General features: G+C 47.7%; 1 protein-coding gene across 1 annotated transcript in view; it reads left to right on the forward strand.

Annotated features, from left to right (window-relative positions):
• Positions 1–7,092: 7,092 nt before the first annotated feature.
• LOC306936276 (trinucleotide repeat-containing gene 6C protein-like) overlaps positions 7,093–20,852 on the forward strand; it is a gene marked incomplete at both ends in the record, with an annotated part of 36,177 nt that continues 22,417 nt past the window's right edge. The window contains one exon of the mRNA XM_079519765.1: positions 7,093–8,077. Coding sequence (XP_079375891.1) covers positions 7,093–8,077 — 985 coding nt within the window. The remainder of the gene's footprint in view (positions 8,078–20,852) is intronic.

The raw sequence follows: 20,852 nt of genomic DNA on the forward strand, positions 1-20,852 counted from the left end.
TGAACTGGCTTCTCGCCCTCCGGCGTCTCACTGGTATTGCTGTGTGTTATACTGTAGTGAGTGACATAGTGACCGTGTGTTTTAATACTAAGATAGTGTGTGTGGTGCCTTGGTGTGCCTTGGAGCCAAGCACAGTTGTTGACTTAAGCAGCTGCTGCAGGATCAATAGGTCCTACTCAGGCACGCACGCACGCACGCACGCACGCACGCACGCACGCACGCACGCACGCACGCACGCACGCACGCACGCACGCACGCACGCACGCACGCACGCACGCAAAAAAATAGCAGACCTACAAGTTCATAGTGCGCCACTCGGTGGCGCGCTATGAGCTTGTAGATCTGCTATTTTTCAATAGCTAAATTATAACATCATGTATGTAACCACCAAAAGGGGTTCCCGCTCAAAATGGGTTAATATCATGAAGTGCCACGCCGTGAGCTTGCACGCACGCACGCACGCACGCACGCACGCACGCACGCAGCTGTCCGTACTCAAATGGACATGCATGGAGACTGTACTCAGACATACGGACATACAGACAGACACACGTAGCTGTTCTTTGGAGGCTGTGTGCCCACCGCTACAAAACATTCCAACGTGCCGCCCTGGAGGATGCCAGCACAGCCATAAAGGAAGCCGCTATAGGCTGACGTAAGTCCCCCCCTGGTGGGTTGGGGGGGGGGGGGGGGGGACACAGTTTCCGCTAATGTGTTGGAAGTCTGTAAATGGGCTGTAGCCCCTGTGTGTAGTGGTTTGGGGAGGGGGTGGGGTTCAGGGTCAGGGGCCCTCCTGTCAGCGCTGGCGGCTTGTGAAAGGGCCCCTGTATTCACCGGGAGGCTCCGGTGAGGCCACTTAATGCTCTGATTACTACACTGCTTTATAGGTCATTCGTAGCCCCCTCCTCGCGTCGCCTTCCAGTCCCCGTAGCCCCCTCCTCGCGTCGCCTTCCAGTCCCCGTAGCCCCCTCCTCGCGTCGCCTTCCAGTCCCCGTAGCCCCCTCCTCGCGTCGCCTTCCAGTCCCCGTAGCCCCTAGCCTGGTTAATAAACCAGACCGAATCAGCCGTTGGCAAAAAAAAGTTGCCTACCATCGGATTACGATCTGGCGAGGCTCAGTAGCACGCCTCTTTCCTACAGCAGAGAACAGGTCGGACCAATCGGGACACGGTATGCAATATAGGCGGGCTTTGGTACAGTGACGTTCAATGCTTGAGACTTTTGACTGACAGTAGCTCTGACCAATTGCGTCAAAGAGAAAATGTTCCCCGGGAAATGAAATCCAAGTGGAGCCAGCCCAGACTGATATACCGCGACAGTGTTGTGTGATATTAGTCTGGCTTATTAGCCAGGCTACGTAGCCCCCTCCTCGCGTCGCCTTCCAGTCCCCGTAGTGCCTTTTTTTTTGGGTACAGTCAGTGTAGGATTGCAAGGTTGAGGGGGCTTTGTGCCAGACTGTGTGTAATTAGACCACATGTGCGTGCGTGCGTGTGTGCGTGCGTGCGTGTGTGTGTTTGATCGGATAGCCTACTTACCTGGAATTACTTGGGAATGCTGCTTCTGTTTTAGTTAACTCAAGCTGGGTCGAAACAGTAGTTTGTCGCTGTCGGGATCTACAGGATCTACGCAGATCTGCAAGCTCATAGCATGTCACTTTGTGAAATAAAATATACAAATGAAATTCAGAATCTCAAAATGTCAAAGGCACCCGTGTGAAGTGAGGGGCGCTCTTGTCATCGTACATCATCCAATAACAAATGAATATACTTCTTCATGAAGTAATTCCTCAACTTGTGTTATCTTTTAACCATTGCCGCAAATTTACGTCATATTTCAGGCACATATGACGTAAATTCATTTCATTGTCAATGGCAAATATATGAGACGTGAGGGCAGTGGCGTGCACAGACATTTAGAGGGGCAGGTGCTCAAGTTAAAAAAGGGCACCTTGTGCAGCGCGTGGAACCGGCCGGTTGCCTTAATCCATTTTGGGCGGGAACCCCTTTTGGTGTTAGCATTATGTTATGCTTTAGCTATTGAAAAATAGCAGATCTACAAGCTCATAGCGCGCCACCGAGTGGCGCGCTATGAGCTTGTAGGTCTGCTATTTCTGCTATTATTTTCTTTTTTTTCCAAAAGGGCACATTGCCAAAAGGGCAGGGGGTGCTCTAGCACCCCCTAGTGTCTATCTGTGCACGCCACTGCGTGAGGGGACACAAGCTGCATATAGGAAAAACGGGGCGCTCTTATACATCACATTCCGACTGCTTATAGCCAATCAAATCATTTCCGTGGTATACGAACACACAAAGCTGGGCATGGGAGCGGCTAGCGCCTCTCAAACATCACGCCCATGTTAATTGAGCGGTGCCTTTTATCGTGATGTGATGGTGACGTCCCACATGACGTCCATGACTAACACGAGGCCCGCCAGGAACATAGGAATATTAACACGTAGAATCTTGTAGCGTAGCCTGCCACAAACGGAAAAGCCGTTTTAACAGCGATGTATTCATTAATGCATGTTTTAATACGATCGTATCGAAATCTACCGTCCGTTAGCTTTGTTATGCTTCTGACCCAATGGGCGCGGCCATTTTGAAAATGCGCGCGCATCCACTTACATTGCCGGCTCTGTTTTCAGACGGCTTTATCTCACAGAAGCGACATTGCAGGGGTTGCTTTGTCCCAGACAAGCGCTTTCAACGGCCTGTAGCAGGCGCTGTGATACTCGCGGTCCACTTTTTCCACCACCGACCGAGAGAACAAGCACCAGCTTCGTCAACACACACGGAATGGTTTCATAGTAAAATGCGATTACGGATATTTGGCTCTTCAAAGTAAGTGTCACGCGCGATAAAACCCTGGCAGGACGCGACGGAGGGATTAAATAATGGTAGCGGTAAATGGGCTAATAGACTAATGACCGATCGGCCACCGATCGCTGATCGGACGATTTTTCACTCAAAAATCCGACTCGGGTCAGTGATCGGCAATTTACTCGATCTGCCGAACCCGATCATTTATATGGTATAAAAGTCAATTACCGGTAGGTATATATTATAATATTGTTTCCCATATTTGTGACAGGCCTAAACATTCTCCCCTTCACACACACACACGCACACGCACACATACACACAGGAACAGTTTTGACGTGCAGTCAAAACATTTTGGCGAGAAAATTGAGGAGGGAATCAACTAGGACACAGGTCAGATCATTTTCCGAGGGTCATAAGGTCAAACTGAGGGGCAACCTGAGGGGAAGAAACCTCCCTATTTTAAGTTTTATGTGTTTTTTTCGTAACTTGACGCCCACTACACGAATGCATCAGAAGTATAGCAGATCCACAAGCTTGAAATGTAATTATATGAAGATATAGGTTGAAAAGTGGTGAAGTCGTCCTTTAAGGCAAGCGGATGACAGCCATGCAGGCACAGGGCCCGGAGACATATTGAAATTATTTACTTTGGAAAAAAACCCTTGAGATACAATATCAAATTTTCTAGAGGGTCCTAAAACTTTGCACGACATTGCTGTCGGAGTGTTCACACGAGAGAGAGAGAGAGAGAGCTTGGCTGTTGAGAGAGAGAGAGAGAGAGGGAGGGAGAGAGAGAGACTGTCACAGGCCTGGGTCAGAGAGCTTTAGCGATGACCTCACCACTGAGAACAGCCCCAGGTGCTTTACAGTGTGAAATCCTCTTTGTGGAACTCAAGGACTTTGTCAGATATGCTGACCTCAGCCGTTTGTAAAGACCTCCCTCCATGCACCATGCAGCGTTCATTTTGACAGCAAATTATGATTTTAGTTTTAGTCCTATTTTAGTCATCTGTAATTTTGTTGGCACGCTGCATCGCTGCCACTCAAGAGACTATAGTACTGGCCAATCGCAGGGCGTCTTTTCCCGGGACTTATCAGTTCAATCCAAAGGAGTTTTATTGGCATGAGGAAACAAACATTTACGTTGCCTGTCTGATTGGCCGACCGAACGTCCTTTTTTTCCCGTGACGCACGCGGAAGCTTGGCAACCTTCCGTCTACCTTAACCTATTTTGGGGCAGGAACCCCTTTTGGTGTTTTAGGCATTATGTTATACTTCAGCTATTGAAAAATAGCAGATCTACAAGCTCATAGCGCGGCACTTGCCACGCTATGAGCTTGTAGGTCTGCTATTTTAAAAAAATCGTGAGAATGTGGCCCAAATGTTTGAATATATTCTTTCAGAGCGAACGTTTTTAACTCAAATCTTTGCTTCTGGGAGGTCCCGGCTGGAACAACATATTTTCAGATGGGGGTCCGTAACCAAATACAGATAATTCTGGGGGTCCTTGACGTGAAAATGGTTGAGACATATAGAAACATAGTTTCATAAAACTGATTTAGAAGACATTTGTAGAATCAGGTCTAAATGGGTTAATATATGGTAATAAACACAGAAGCACCGGGGAGGAAGTGCATGGACTAAGAAAGGGGTCTACAACAGGGGTTCTCAACCCGTGGGTCGCGACCCCTCGGGGGGTCGCCAAATTATTTTAGGGGGTCCCAAAATTATTAAAAAAAAAAAAAAAAAAATTATTTTTAAATTTTATTTTCACTTTTTTTCAAAAATAGCAGACCTACAAGCTCGTAGCGCGCCACTCGGTGGCGCGCTATGAGCTTGTAGATCTGCTATTTTTCAATAGCTAAATTATAACAATGCTTAAAACACCAAAAGGGGTTCCCGCCCAAAATGGTTTAAGGTTATTGTAGCAGTCAATTTATATTGGGGGTCGGGAGGGGGCGGGGCGGGGTTCCCGAGACATTGCCAAAGCATTTCCGGGGGTCCCCGGCCAAAAACGTTGAGAACCCCTGGTCTACAAGACCTACAAGCTCACAACGCGTTGTGATGTGACATGCTGTGAGCTTGTAGATCTGCTATTTTCAAATAGCTAATGCATTTAGGTTTAAAGTGTGGCCTAGCCCTAGTTGCTTCTTTTGGAGATTGTTTTCATAGATGTGGTGTCGTGGTTGCTTATTTCTCTCACAAAACTGCATGGAATAGAAACCCGGACTCGCTGTGACTAAACCTCTTGACTCTTATGACTAAACCTTTTGGGCATTTTTTACTATTTCGAAAAACATTTTTAAATTGTTCATATAACCGAGCTACAAGCTCACAACGTGTTGATGTAAATCGGCTATTTTCACTCATTTAAAAAAAAAATATATATTTTCCAAAATAGTAAAAAAAAAGTTTAAGCATATGGAGTAAGGTGGCACGCAAGATGGGGCCCTCGATGGGGCCCTCGGTGTATGACCCATGCACCCACCCTAAACTATTCGGCTAGCAGGTCGCCCCAAAATGTGTTTCTCCTATATATGCATTATTGTGTGGCGGGCCGCCAGTGGCACATGGTAAATGGTGCATTTATATAGCGCCTTTATCCAAGGCGCTTTACATAGATTGTGCATTACATTCACCCATTCACACACACATTCATACACCGATGGTGGCGGAAACCATGCAAGGCACCAACCAGCACATCAGGAGCAATTAGGGGTTCAGAGTCTTGCTCAAGGACACTTCGACACTAACTCTGGGGGAGCCCGGGTTCGAACTGGCAACCTTGCTGTTACCATCCAGCCACTCTAACCCTGAGCCAGTGCCGCCACACAATCATGACCCCTCGCCACATTGTGACCCCTCGCCACATTGTGACCCCTCGCCACATTGTGACCCCTCGCCACATTGTGACCCCTCGCCACATTGTGACCCCTCGCCACATCGTGACCCCTCGCCACATCATGACCCCTCGCCACATTGTGACCCCTCGCCACATCGTGACCCCTCGCCACATCATGACCCCTCGCCACATCGTGACCCCTCGCCACATCGTGACCCCTCGCCACATTGTGATCTTGTAGATAGGCTATTTTCACTAATATTGTTTTTTCTCCCCAAAAAAAGAAAAACATGAAAAACATTGCTTTTATGGGAAGGTTTTGAAATAATGACAATTAAAAACAAAATGTAGGAAACAAAAATAAATAAAGGGACCCATAAGAATGTGCTGCTGTGGTTGCTAGCTAGCAGAGCCTACAAGCTCGTAGCGCGGCACCGAGCGCGGCACCGAGTGCCGCGCTACGAGCTTGTAGATCTGCTATTTTTGAAAAAAATCATGAAAATGTGGTGCGAATCTTTGCATATATTCTTTCAGAGCGAACGTTTTTTAACTCAAATCTTTGCTTCTGGGGGGTGGGGGGTGGGGGGGTCCCTGGAACAACATATTTTCAGATGGAGGTCGGTGGCCATATACAGATAATTCTGGGGGTCCTTGACATCTAAACCTTTGAGAACATAGAAACATGAGGTTTTTCAGAAAACTTTCGGGATTTAGAAGACCTTTGTAGAATCTGATCTCAGGTCTAAATGGGTCTAAAAGGTGCACGCTGCACGCATGCATGCACGCATGCATGTACATGTACCATACACACACATACATGCACGCATGCATGTACATGTACCATACACACACATACATGCACGCATGCATGTACATGTACCATACACACACATATATGCACGCATGCATGTACATGTACCATACACACACATACATGCACGCATGCATGTACATGTACCATACACACACATACATGCACGCATGCATGTACATGTACCATACACACACATACATGCACGCATGCATGTACATGTACCATACACACACATACATGCACGCATGCATGTACATGTACCATACACACACATGCATGCACGCATGCATGTACATGTACCATACACACACATACATGCACGCATGCATGTACATGTACCATACACACACATACATGCACGCATGCATATAGGCAGTATAGTAAAACCATTAGTCACATGCGCATGCGCTAGCGTGTGACAGCGTTTGTGACAGCTCCGACAGTTGTCAAGTTTAAAACCTAATTTTGTAATACTTTAAAGTGCGGTCTAAACTGCTTTCTCTTGAAATACGGTTGATTTAGCTACTCGCTTTGAACATAGTGGACTACTTCAACAATTAGATTTTTCGTTCACCCGTAATCACCACAAACTGCGGTGCCTACCGCTGCTGTCAACATGTCGGTGGCTATCATGCCATCACTCACCTATTCTCCCGACTGTGAAAGTTGTCTCCGTCGGGGGCAGAAAATCCAAGAATTGGAGTTATGTATTTCACTCCTCCGCCAGATAAGAAAGGACGAGGATTTTCTGGACTCCCTGGCTGCCGCCGTTTCAGGCCTGGCCTCTCCTATCCTGGAGCACTCCATGTCTGGCTGTCAACCCGTAGGCAGGCCGGTCGTGGATCCACTGCCCGGAGCCGCTGGTGTAATCACAATGGAGGATTGGCTTACCCTCGGTGCCAAGCCAAAACAGCCTGCCTGTGCTACCACCGTTACGGCTGCTTCGGATGCCTGGATTCCAGCCGCCCGGTCCAAGCTCAAGCGATGTAGAAACACCTCACGAGTGGTCTCACCACCAATACCGCTGGGCAACAGCTTTGAGATACTGAGTTCTCTCCTGGAGGACCGCCAGTCCACCCCCAGGGCAAAGAGGATAAGGCGCCGCGGGAGAGCTGCATCTCCACCCGCTCTACCGAGAGAGATCGACCCCTCGCTCTCCTACAGCGAGGTGGCAGCCTCCGGCTACAGCAAGGGCTCGGGTATACGCTCCAGAACAGTTGGGGATGGTGACCCCTCACTTCACGTGGAGGTGGTAGTCCCTGACCACCGCGGACGCACTACGTGCTCCCGACCTGTTGGGGACGTTGATCCCTCACTTCATAACGAGGTGGAGGGGGTAGTCCCTGACCGCCGCGGACGCACTACCCGCCCTGCTACTGTCCTTTTTGCCCCTGTGCCTCCGTCCAGTATTGTTCCATTGCTGCAGGCTCAGACTGCGAGCACAACTAGGGATAAACGTAAACAGCCCCCGTCCAGAGTCACGCTGTTTACACACAAGACCCCCAGACCCGGCCTCTCTGGGCGATCCAGTCTCCGACACCCGGGATCACCTCCTCCCCCCACGGTGCTGGTTATTGGAGATTCCATGACCCGAAATATCCGTATCACGAATGGATTAATTTACTGTTATCCCGGTGCTAATACACAATTTTTCGTCAATCAACTCCCCACCATTTTGGCATCCATTCCACCGTCCATCACCAAGATTGTCCTTCATGTCGGCGTTAATGACAGACCGTCCGTCGAGACGCGTAAAAACTTTAAATCCATTCTCGACCTCCTACTCAGCTGTGGTAAACAAATCTTTATATCAGGTCCAATTCCACCGCTGCGCGCTGGGGAGAGCCGTTTCAGTAGGCTGCTGGACTTGCACTACTGGCTTCAGGCTGTCTGCTCATCGTGCAACATAACATACATCCACAATTTTCACTTATTTTGGTCTCGCCATGCATTTTACAGCCGCGATGGCTTGCATCCAAGCACACTTGGAAATCACTCACTATCTTTCCATCTACAACGCACCCTAGACATCCATGCCTGACTTTGGGTCCCACACACAAACTGGTCAGACGGAAACATGGCTTCCGGTCATTCCACTGGATCCACTTCCCTTTTTTGGGCCATGCCTGCCCCCCCCCCCCCCCCCCCCCCCCCCTGTGGCCTAACGGTGACATGACACTGTGTTCAACACTAGTAACGTCTGTCCATATTACTGTGGCTCCGCAGCATATACCTGTCCGGATTACAAACAGAACCAATACAGCTATTTTAGAGACAGGGATGACAAATGCATTATCTGCACGCACCCCATCAGCTAACAGTAACAACTTTATCACTCCACACATTCTAACTACTCATCCCATTACTTCTGTGCCATCCACTGTTAAAATTGGCTTACTAAATATCAGATCCATAGTTCACAAAGCTGTTATCTGTCATGATTTCATTGAATCACATCACCTTGACTTCTTTTTCATCACAGAGACGTGGCTAGCCCCAGAGGACAATGTGCCTCTCATTCACACCACCCCACCTAACTACTCGTATTTTAACATGCCTAGACCTGAGGGTACAGGTGGTGGGCTTGCTGTTTTTTATAGGAATAACTTTAAATGTTCCCCAACCTCTTTCGGTGCTTTTAAATCCTTTGAAGTTTTTAGTTTTCTCATTAACAGTACAAACCCGGTGCTTTGTGTTTTAATCTATCGACCACCCAAATACAATTCCGGTTTTATTGCTGAATTTTCTGAGCTCCTGTCCCTCATCACCCAGCGCTATGATAACATCGTCTTGCTGGGGGACATAAATATACATGCTGTCTGCTGTCCCTCCTCCCCTCTATCAAATGATTTTATTAACCTCACTGAGTCATTTGATTTTATACAGTTTGTCACCGGGGCTACTCACCGTCTGGGTCACACCCTAGACTTAGTGTTTAGCTTGGGTTTGGCTCTCGGTACTGTGGAGCTAGTTGACGACCTACTGGTCACCGGTGTAACTGACCACAAAGCCCTGGCTTTTAAAGCCCCACTCCCCCGCCCTCCCCCCAATCACTCTGCTCCTCGTAGATCACGTGTTCTTAATTCTGAATCAGCAAGTGCTTTTTGTAATCTTTTTATAACTTCCCCCTTTTCTTGTCCCCCTGGGCTGTCCACTGCTGATACTGATATCAATGTCATGGTTGACATTTTTAACAGCAACTGCCTAACAATCCTGGACTCCATTGCACCTTTTAGAACCAGAATCCCCAAATCCAACCCAAACCCATGGCTCAATGAACACACCCGGTCAGTCAAGAGAAAGCGCAGAGAAGCTGAACGTAAATGGAAGACCACCAAACACCCTGATTCCCTCATTATACTAAAACAACTCATGAAAACCTACCAGGAGACTGTCATTAATGCCAAATTCAACTACTACTCAGATATTATTACAAAGAACAGCAATAACCCCAGGACGCTTTTCTCAGTAATCAATTCAGTCACTAAACCACCAACCACTCATCAACTTGAATCGTCACCTGACAAATGTGAAGAACTACTGTCATTTTTCACCAATAAAGTACTAAATATACGCCTCCAGATTCCACCCACCACTAATGGCACTTCTATTACCTCAGTTTCACCCAGCATTCCTGCCCCTCTACACCAGTTTGAGCTTATAACCCTGTCAGAACTCACCAAAACAATTGCACAAATGAAAACTTCATCCTGCAATCTGGACACAATCCCCACCTCCCTATTAAAGGAGGTAATTGAAACAGTCAGTCCATCCATCCTCAATATAATTAATCGCTCTATTGTCTCCGGTTCTGTCCCCTCTTCATTTAAACATGCCTTAATTCACCCACTCATAAAGAAACCCAGTCTCGATCCTCTTCTCCTCACTAACTACAGACCTATTTCCAAACTGTCCTTCATGTCCAAAATTTTAGAAAAAGTTATTTCCTCTCAGCTCCTCACTCACCTGTCCGGCAACAATTTATTGGAAAAATTCCAATCTGGTTTTAAAGCACTCCACAGTACCGAGACAGCCTTAGTAAAAGTCACTAATGACCTGTTGATGACAATGGATAATGGGGATGCTGCAATACTAGTCCTCCTTGACCTTAGTGCAGCGTTCGACACAGTCGACCACCCCACCCTGTTGAGCCGGCTGGAGTCATGGGTGGGGCTGGGTGGCACTGCGCTCCAGCTCTTACAATCTTATTTGACAGCAAGAACTGTCTCTGTCGAGATTGGAAATGCCATCTCCACCTCCGCCCCTCTCATCTACGGTGTCCCCCAAGGCTCAATTCTTGGTCCACTACTCTTTTCCATATATATGCTCCCCCTAGGCCAAATAATCCGTAAGCACAACATAAATTTCCACTGCTACGCAGATGATACCCAAATTTACATGCCACTCAACACCTCCAACCCCAACTGTCTATCATCCCTCAATGCCTGCCTAGCTGAGCTTCAAAGCTGGATGTCTTCAAACTTCCTACAACTGAACACAAACAAATCTGAAATTCTCCTATTTGGCCCTCTCACCTCCAGAACCCACCTACAAAACTGTCTCGACTCCTTGTCAGCAAATGTCACACCAGTAGCCAAAAATCTGGGTGTACTGCTGGACTCTGACCTCTGTCTTGAGGCCCAGGTTAAATCCGTTGTTCGCACTTGTTTTTTTCACTTACGCAACATCTACAGAATCCGACCAGTCCTTTCCACCCCTAACCTTCACAAAGTTGTCAATGCACTCATTTCATCCCGTTTGGACTACTGTAACGCCCTCTATTCATCACTTAGCAAAGGATCCATACACCGCCTACAGTTAATACAGAACGCAGCTGCAAGACTCATCACTGGAACAAGGAAATCTGAACACATCACCCCGGTACTGGCCTCACTACACTGGCTCCCTGTAAATTTTAGAATTGATTTTAAGATTTTAATACTGACTTTTAAAGCTCAGAATGGCCTGGCACCGCAATACCTAGCGGATCTTATCAAACCCCACCAGCCTGTCCGCCAATTAAGGTCCTCTACCTTAGCCCTACTAGAGGTGCCGAGAACGAAAATGGTGACAAAGGGGGATAGGGCCTTTTCAAGCAGGGCTCCCAGGCTCTGGAACAGCCTGCCATCTGACCTGAGGTCTATTAGCTCCTTGACTATTTTTAAAACTAAATTAAAGACCCACTTTTATAGGAAAGCCTTTTTAAACCGATAACCAATGTTTGCTTTTAATTCCCTTCATAATGTCATTTTATTGCTGTTTGATTGCTATGTAACACTGTTGTTTGTATATTGTATATTGTTAAGCACTTTGTGACACTGTCAAAAAAGGTGCTATATAAATAAAGTTTATTATTATTATTATTATGTACATGTACCATACACACACATACATGCACGCATGCATGTACATGTACCATACACACACACATACATGCACGCATGCATGTACATGTACCATACACACACATACATGCACGCATGCATGTACATGTACCATACACACACATACATGCACGCATGCATGTACATGTACCATACACACACATACATGCACGCATGCATGTACATGTACCATACACACACATACATGCACGCATGCATGTACATGTACCATACACACACATACATGCACGCATGCATGTACATGTACCATACACACACATACATGCACGCATGCATGTACATGTACCATACACACACATACATACATGCACGCATGCATGTACATGTACCATACACACACATACATGCACGCATGCATGTACATGTACCATACACACACATACATGCACGCATGCATGTACATGTACCATACACACACATACATGCACGCATGCATGTACATGTACCATACACACACATACATGCACGCATGCATGTACATGTACCATACACATACATACATGCACGCATGCATGTACATGTACCATACACACATACATGCACGCATGCATGTACATGTACCATACACATACATACATGCACGCATGCATGTACATGTACCATACACACACATACATGCACGCATGCATGTACATGTACCATACACACACATACATGCACGCATGCATGTACATGTACCATACACACATACATGCACGCATGCATGTACATGTACCATACACATACATACATGCACGCATGCATGTACGCATGCATGTACATGCACCATACACATACATGCATGCACGCATGCATGTACATGTACCATACACACACATACATGCACGCATGCATGTACATGTACCATACACACACATACATGCACGCATGCATGTACATGTACCATACACACACATACATGCACGCATGCATGTACATGTACCATACACACACATACATGCACGCATGCATGTACATGTACCATACACATACATACATGTACGCATGCATGTACATGTACCATACACACACATACATGCACGCATGCATGTACATGTACCATACACATACATACATGCACGCATGCATGTACGCATGCATGTACATGCACCATACACATACATGCATGCACGCATGCATGTACATGTACCATACACACACATACATGCACGCATGCATGTACATGTACCATACACACACATACATGCACGCCACGCAGCCCTCATCTATCTTTGTGCCCCAGTCTCTCCTCTCTCTCTCTCTCTCTCTCCCTCTATTGGTGTAGAGATGCACCGGGCCATTTGAGCATGTTCATATACACAGAGGAGTGGATGAATGAATGCATGAATGAATGAATGAATGAATGAACGAACGAATGAATGGATGCCTTTATTGCAGACTCAGGATCCATAAAAAACATACACAACACAAAATACAATATACATCCAATAAAAAAACAGTCCAAATGTACATGTTACACAGGCATTTGTGACAGTTATAAATAAAGGCTTTTAAGCCAATATCTTCTAAGGCTATATAGGAGTACCTAGTGCAACTTTTGACAGGGTTATTTATACTGACGATGATGCTATTCACAGACTCATCCAAGCGACACATGAATCTATGCATTAAGTTCCGGAGAACCGGAGGTTACAACCGACCGCACGCTTGTATTGTGAGGAGCGTTTCTATACTGCCATGCTGTAACCCGAAAGGACCGTTCGTTCATTTCGGGTGATTTTTCACCGACCGAAACAACATTGCTTGTTTTGAGGGGCGCTATAGCCCCTCCTATATGCACGGCTTTGTGGGTTTGTGTGTATGAGCACGGGATGTGATGTATGATGATGTACGATTATAAGAGTGCCCCTCACTTCACACAAGTGTGATTTTTTTCATTTTATTTTCATTTTATATAGCCCCTCCTATATCCAGCTTTTAGTGCACAAACATTGTCCTAACACAAACATTAAATTCCCATTGACAATGAATGGAAAACGTACGACATGATGATGTATGATGATAAGAGCGCCCCTCACTTCACACGGGTGTGATTTTTAACCACAATTAAAGGCGAGGCATCACCATACTAATAGTTTGAGACGTGACATTTATTTTCCCCGTGAAACATTTCTGGATCGTTTGCTCGTCACGCAGCAGGTGTGCTGTTGTAATAAGGGCCTTAAGCCTTTCCCTGTCTGGTGACTGCATGGTCGCGTCCCTTATCTCGCCCGGCATTGATTTGACTTTGTTTGTCTCAGCAGAGAGATAGAGAGAGCTTAGCCTCGGAAACCCAGACATTTTTATTTCCAGGGAGAAAAAGACAAGTCTGGGGCCGAGTCCACTTCAATTCGGCATAGAGTAGCGCAAACGTCGATCACTCTCTGCTGATTTCTGATCGTCTGCACCTTTGTTAAATTGACGCACACATGTACACACACACACACTCCTCTCTCTCTCTCTCTGTCGCTCTGATTATTTAGTCTCATGTTGCGCAGCTGCGTCTAGATTCTCCCGGCGGATCCTGCCGGGAGATGCCTATGCCAGAGAAAGCATATAGGTGGACCCCAGGCTAGAGAGAGCTATACAGTCAGGGCCGCTTTAAGGGTAGTGCGAATGGTGCGGTCGCACAGGGCCTCGCGCATGCGAGGCCTCGCGCTAGGCAGTGTTTATTTTTATTTTTTTAAGAAACAATAATCGCATCGCAGCCCGTTCCTTCGCAGTTGCTGCGGTCGGCTTGGAGCAGAGCTTCCGTGCTCCAGACCGTATATGACCGGAAGCAGAGCTTCCGTGCTCCAGACCATATATGACCGGAAGCAGAGCTTCCGTGCTCCAGACCGTATATGACCGGAAGCAGAGCTTCCGTGCTCCAGACCGTATATGACCGGAAGCAGAGCTTCCGTGCTCCAGACCTTATATGACCGGAAGCAGAGCTTCCGTGCTCCAGGCCGTATATGACCGGAAGCAGAGCTTCCGTGCTCCAGACCGTATATGACCGGAAGCAGAGCTTCCGTGCTCCAGACCGTATATGACCGGAAGCATCTGCACTTTGTGGGAGGCAACAGTGTCTGCATGGCCACGCGAGACTAGCAGCAGCTTCCCCCCCCAACGTTTCCTGTCGAAGGCCCACCCATCTAGCCTTGTGTCCTGTCGAAGGCCCACCCATCTAGCCTTGTGTCCTGTCAAAGGCCCACCCATCTAGCCTTGTGTCCTGTCGAAGGCCCACCCATCTAGCCTTGTGTCCTGTCAAAGGCCCACCCATCTAGCCTTGTGTCCTGTCGAAGGCCTACCCATCTAGCCTTGTGTCCTGTCGAAGGCCCACCCATCTAGCCTTGTGTCCTGTCAAAGGCCCACCCATCTAGCCTTGTGTAGCCAGACTAAAATACCACTGTGTGAGTGTGTGCATGGATATTAGTCTGGTTCCCCTTACATATACATATAACTGGCATTTAAAAATGTCATAAGAAATTAAAAAAAACATCAACATTGGAAATAGTGGATCTACAAGCTCAAAATGCAGCACTTCATTTGCACGTTTTGAGCTTTTAGACCGGCTATTTCCACTATACAGGCTCGAGTTTGCATGTGACTTCATCATACCTGGAAGTTATGCGGGAACGCCCACTGAATACTACTTCTGGCATACTACTCCTTGACAGCCCATATATATATATAATTATATATCCAAACAGAAAAGTCCTATCTGATTGCATTACATTATGTTAAACGACGTTAAACTCACTTTGCCACTCGATTTTCAACTCACTGCATATGCATGCGCATACTCTATTTTTTTAAATGAATATATGAACAGCAACATTGATTACGGCGATTATGCAAGACATAATTGAGATCAGGTGATTTTGTAATCATTGAGAGAGGCCTAATAGCTCTGAGTTGAGCCCTGTGGTCGACCTGTTGACCTTCTGTCCTCCTCATGGACACTGCTTGACGGCGTGGCCTTCCTTCTCCCCAGACTGCAGCCTCTCCTCTGACCACTGAGCATTCTTTAAGACAGTGTCTCATGCTCCCAGCTGACTCACACATCACACACGGTTGGAACTGCGAGGCCCCGACAAAATGTTTTCAGTCATGAGATTTATATTCTCCTTGCTTTATTACACGCTGACTAGTCTGGCCCTTATGCGAGAGGGGGAGAGAGGGGGGAGAGAGGCAGAGGGGGAGAGACAGTCGGAGAGAGAGAGAGAGGGGGAGAGAGGCAGAGAGAGAGATAGAGGGGGGGAGAGAGGCAGAGGGGGAGAGACAGAGAGAGAGAGAGAGAGAGAGAGAGAGAGAGAGAGAGAGAGACACAGTCGGAGAGAGAGATAGGGGGGAGAGAGAGAGGCAGAGGGGGAGAGAGAGAGATAGAGGGGGGGGGAGAGAGGCAGAGGGGGAGAGAGATAGAGAGCGAGAGAGAGAGATAGAGGGGGGAGAGAGGCAGAGGGGGAGAGACAGTCGGGGAGAGAGAGAGAGATAGAGGCAGAGAGAGAGATAGAGAGGCCGATGGGGGGGGGGGGGGGGAGAGAGAGAGAGAGAGAGAGAGAGGGGGAGAGAGGGGGAGGGAGGGGGAGAGAGAGGGAGAGAGAGAGAGAGAGAGAGGGAGAGAGGGAGGGAGGGAGGGAGGGAGGGAGGGAGGGAGGGGGGGAGGGGGAGAGAGAGAGAGAGAGAGAGGGGGAGATACACAGTCAGAGAGAGAGAGAGATATAGGGGGAGAGAGAGAGAGAGAGAGAGATAGGGGGAGATACACAGTCAGAGAGAGAGAGAGAGAGGCATAGAGGGGGAGAGACACAGTCAGAGAGAGAGACATAGAGGGGGAGAGACAGTCAGAGAGAGAGCCAGGGAGAGAGAAAGAGGGGGGACAGTTAGCTTAAGCCTGTGCTGGCACAGTGAGAGCTCGCTGTATGTGCTCTAAGCCAGTCGCTTCCAAAGAAAGGACGGACGTCTCTGGACTGGAAAAGGACAGTCGGTGCTATAAATAGCTGCCTCTCCTCATCCTGGACCACGGTACTATACTAGTATACTCTGCCTTGGTGTCGTCCGTTGGCGGTAGATTGGATATTCGCTTAACCCATTTTGACCTGAGATCAGATTCTAAAAATGTCTTCTACATCCTGACAGTTTTCTGAAAAAGCTATGTTTCTATGTCGGTCGTTCTTCGATTTTTCAAAAATAGCAGACCTACAAGCTCGTAGCGCGCCACTCGGTGGCGCGCTATGAGCTTGTAGATCTGCTATTTTTCAATAGCTAAAGCATAACATAATGCTAACACCAAAAGGGGTTCCCGCCCAAAATGGATGAACACATTGACTGCTCCCCTGGTGGACGAAAGTGGTGGTGCTTGACTGAAACCCATCTCCTGCCAAAGCAGCAGCCCGCAGTGCCCGCACCGCTGCTCCGTCGGACCATAGTATGCCTCCCAGCATTGCAACGCTACGCTAAGCTAAGCTAGCAACACCAGCCATGGTGGTGGTGATGTTAGCGTAGCGTAGCTTGCTGCTGCTTGGCTGTTCAACATCACTTCATCTCTGCCTTATTTTGTTACCCTGACACCGGCGCTGCAAAAACAGACGGATCTACAAGCTCTCAACGCGTAGCGAACGGGGCTGCAAAACAGGCAGGACGCGACGCCTTGAGAGCTTGTGGGTCTGGCTTTTGTGCGACCCGCAGTGAGCACATGCCTAAAATTGCTGATATTTGCGCCGCCCTCGTTGAAAACAATGTATTTCAAACTCCAGCTTGTCCCACTCCAATTGAACTCCAGGCTGCATGAACAGCGCTCGAGCGCTCGGTTTTCTGCCCCCTCAATGTCCCAAATCTGTGATACTTATGATAATTCACCAGCTTTTCTGCACAGCGCAGCGGTTGCTTTGCTTTGCGTTTGCGTTAGTCAAAACTAAAAGCGAGTGACAGCGAGACGAGATTGGAATGGAGAGACCTACTTGGAATTATTAAATCCATTATTGGCCTGAAGTGGAAAAAGTTACAGCCGCCACCGCCTCCTCCTCCTCCTCCCTGCCACGGGTAACAAGCTAGCTATGTGCTGCTATCTGTGTTTTGTTTACTCAGTGACAGGGACTGGGAGGGTTTTCTCGTCAGCGAAAAGTCAAGCGGCCAGTGGCTTTATACACATCTGGACTGGACACGACGGCGATATGTTTTGGACTCACGCTCAGCGGACCCCATATAGCTGGCCTGGTAGACACGCAGATGACCCCATATAGCTGGCCTGGTAGACACGCAGATGGACTCACGCTCAGCGGACCCCATATAGCTGGCCTGGTAGACACGCAGATGCGTGACACGTCATCGAAAATCTCCCCTGCCTGTTTAGCTGACGAAAACGAAAATCTTAAAACGATCATAACTCCCGGTCTAAATCATCCCGTCTAATTCTGAAAAAATATCCTGTGTTAGACGGCGCTCAGCGGTCCAGTCGCTAGTCGCGATAGATTTATTATTACCTCCTGTTGTTGTCGATCGACTCGACTCTGGTGTGGCTATTGTTAGCTGCTACACAGACATGCACACTAGCTTCCGGTGCGCCGGTAAAAGTGGTCCGTGCGCTACAAATGATGGGCACCGTGGATGAAATGGATTAAATAGTTCCGGGCTTCTAAGGTGTTAATTACAGCGATCGCATCTTATATCATTACAAAAAAGCTTATATGGTTTGATTTTATATGGCGGAATACTCCGTCATAAGCAGTTACTTTGTTAAAAACCGAGACATCATTCTGGAATCCTTTCCAGTCGTGACACACACACACACACACACACACACACACACACACACACACACACACACACACACACACACACACACACACACACACACACACACACACACACACACACACATAACAAACAATGATTTTATTTTTTATTTTTTTCAAAGTGGAGAGGCTTGAGTGTGTGGATATTATACGGAGGCTGCCAGTGCAGCTGCCCCGCGGCTATAAATAGCTGCTGGACCCTAGCTCTCTCCGTTGAAAGGCATCAGCGTGGGATTTGTGTTCTCATGTTAGGAGCCGAGGATAAGAGAGAGAGAGAGAGAGAGAGAGTTGTTGCAGTTGTTGCTGTGTGAGCGGCTGTCTCTCTACCTCCCACACACACACGCGCACAGCCGCACACACACGAACACGCTCAGCATTAGAAAATCATTCGGTTATTTTAAGAAGCTTTTTGTCTGGAGGTGCCCATGTGCCACCAAGTACACACTGTAACAGTGGTTCTCAAACATTGTCATGACCCCAGGAGATAACATTTGTGTAAAAATATTAAAATATCAATATCTTTAATATCATGAAGTGACACGCCGTGAGCACGCACGCACGCACGCACGCACGCACGCACGCACGCACGCACGCACGCACGCACGCACGCACGCACGCACGCACGCGCGCCACACACACACACACACACACACACACACACCACACACCACACACACCACACACACACACACACACACACACACACACACACACACACACACACACACACACACAGCCACTCCAGCTGCAGAGCACAGCATGAGAAAATCCTTCTAGCTCTATAAGCACTTGTTCAGTCACTGTGCAGGCCTGGGAAAGTCTCCCAGACACGCTGGGGGGGGGGGGGGGGGCAGGGGGCACCACGCCACCGCTGCCATTTCCATCCCACACGTGAGTCTCTCCTGGGCAGACGCGAGCACCTTGCAGCCTGCGGTCAGACAACTGACTGACCTCTCCTGGGCAGACGCGAGCACCTTGCAGCCTGGTCAGACAACTGACTGACCTCTCCTGGGCAGATGCAAGCACCTTGCAGCCTGCGGTCAGACAACTGACTGACCTCTCCTGGGCAGACACAAGCACCTTGCAGCCTGTGGTCAGACAGCTGACTGACCCTGGATGTGGACCCCTGCCTCAATACATTATCATATTGTGTTTAACACATCAGTGCCGGAAGTCCTTCAAAATAGAAGCTCTGGGGTGCCGGAACAACATGGCCGCTTTTAGTCGGAAACAATCAACTCATTTTTTTTTTACTTTACATATAGCTAGCTTACATTGCGATCGTTTTAGTTTATACGATATATGATCCAAAAAGCGTTCATATTTGCGGGAGAGACGGATGAGGAGCAGAAATGAAGCGCCAGTATATCGATCCGTTCAACACCACGGAAAGCGCACTGGATTAGGAGAGACGAGTCATTCTTTCCACCGTGCTAACGGCTAACTCAATGATAGCTAACATGGGGACAGAGCGGAGCATACGGTAGCCGAAAGGCGAACTGACAAATACAAAAAAAGGAAAAAAATCAGAATATTCTTATCTCGCCCCGTATCATTGAGGATGCGCTAAGTCATCCTCACACGTCGGATGTATGCGTCGATTGGGACCCGACGTGCTGACACGTCGGATGGACGGAAACGGTTAAGTTTGTTATAGCTCCTAACACGTCACTGTGACGTCTATACATAATTTTCCCCAACATACATTGTATGAATGTATAATCTATTAAATTGATTTGTTTGGTTAACCATTACACCACTATAGTTACCTGGCTGAGCTATTGTTAGGGATGTCCCGATCACATTATTTTGCTCCCTATCCGATTCCAGATCCATTTGATTTTGACTATTTGCCGATACCGATTTTTCCCGATCCAATATTTATATTTTTATAGAACACTTATGCCATTTCCAAAATCACAGACGATATCCAGTCTAATATCATGTTATGTTATTGATATAATATTGATACTAGGGAATGTCCCGATCACATTTGTTTTGCTCCCGATCCGATTCTGATCATTTGAAAAAGACGTGATCGGCCCCCGATTTCCGATCACGTGATCGGATCGGGACAAACCCTAGCATTTATATAGCGCTTTTTTATCCAAGGCACTTTACATAGATTTTGCATTGCATTCACAGTTCACACACACATTCAACCTGCACACCGGCAGCAATTAGGGGGATTCACCGCCTTATTCACGAGGACAGTTTGG

This window comes from Electrona antarctica, assembly GCF_951216825.1.
Source record: "Electrona antarctica genome assembly, chromosome: 14".
NCBI lineage: Eukaryota > Metazoa > Chordata > Actinopteri > Myctophiformes > Myctophidae > Electrona > Electrona antarctica.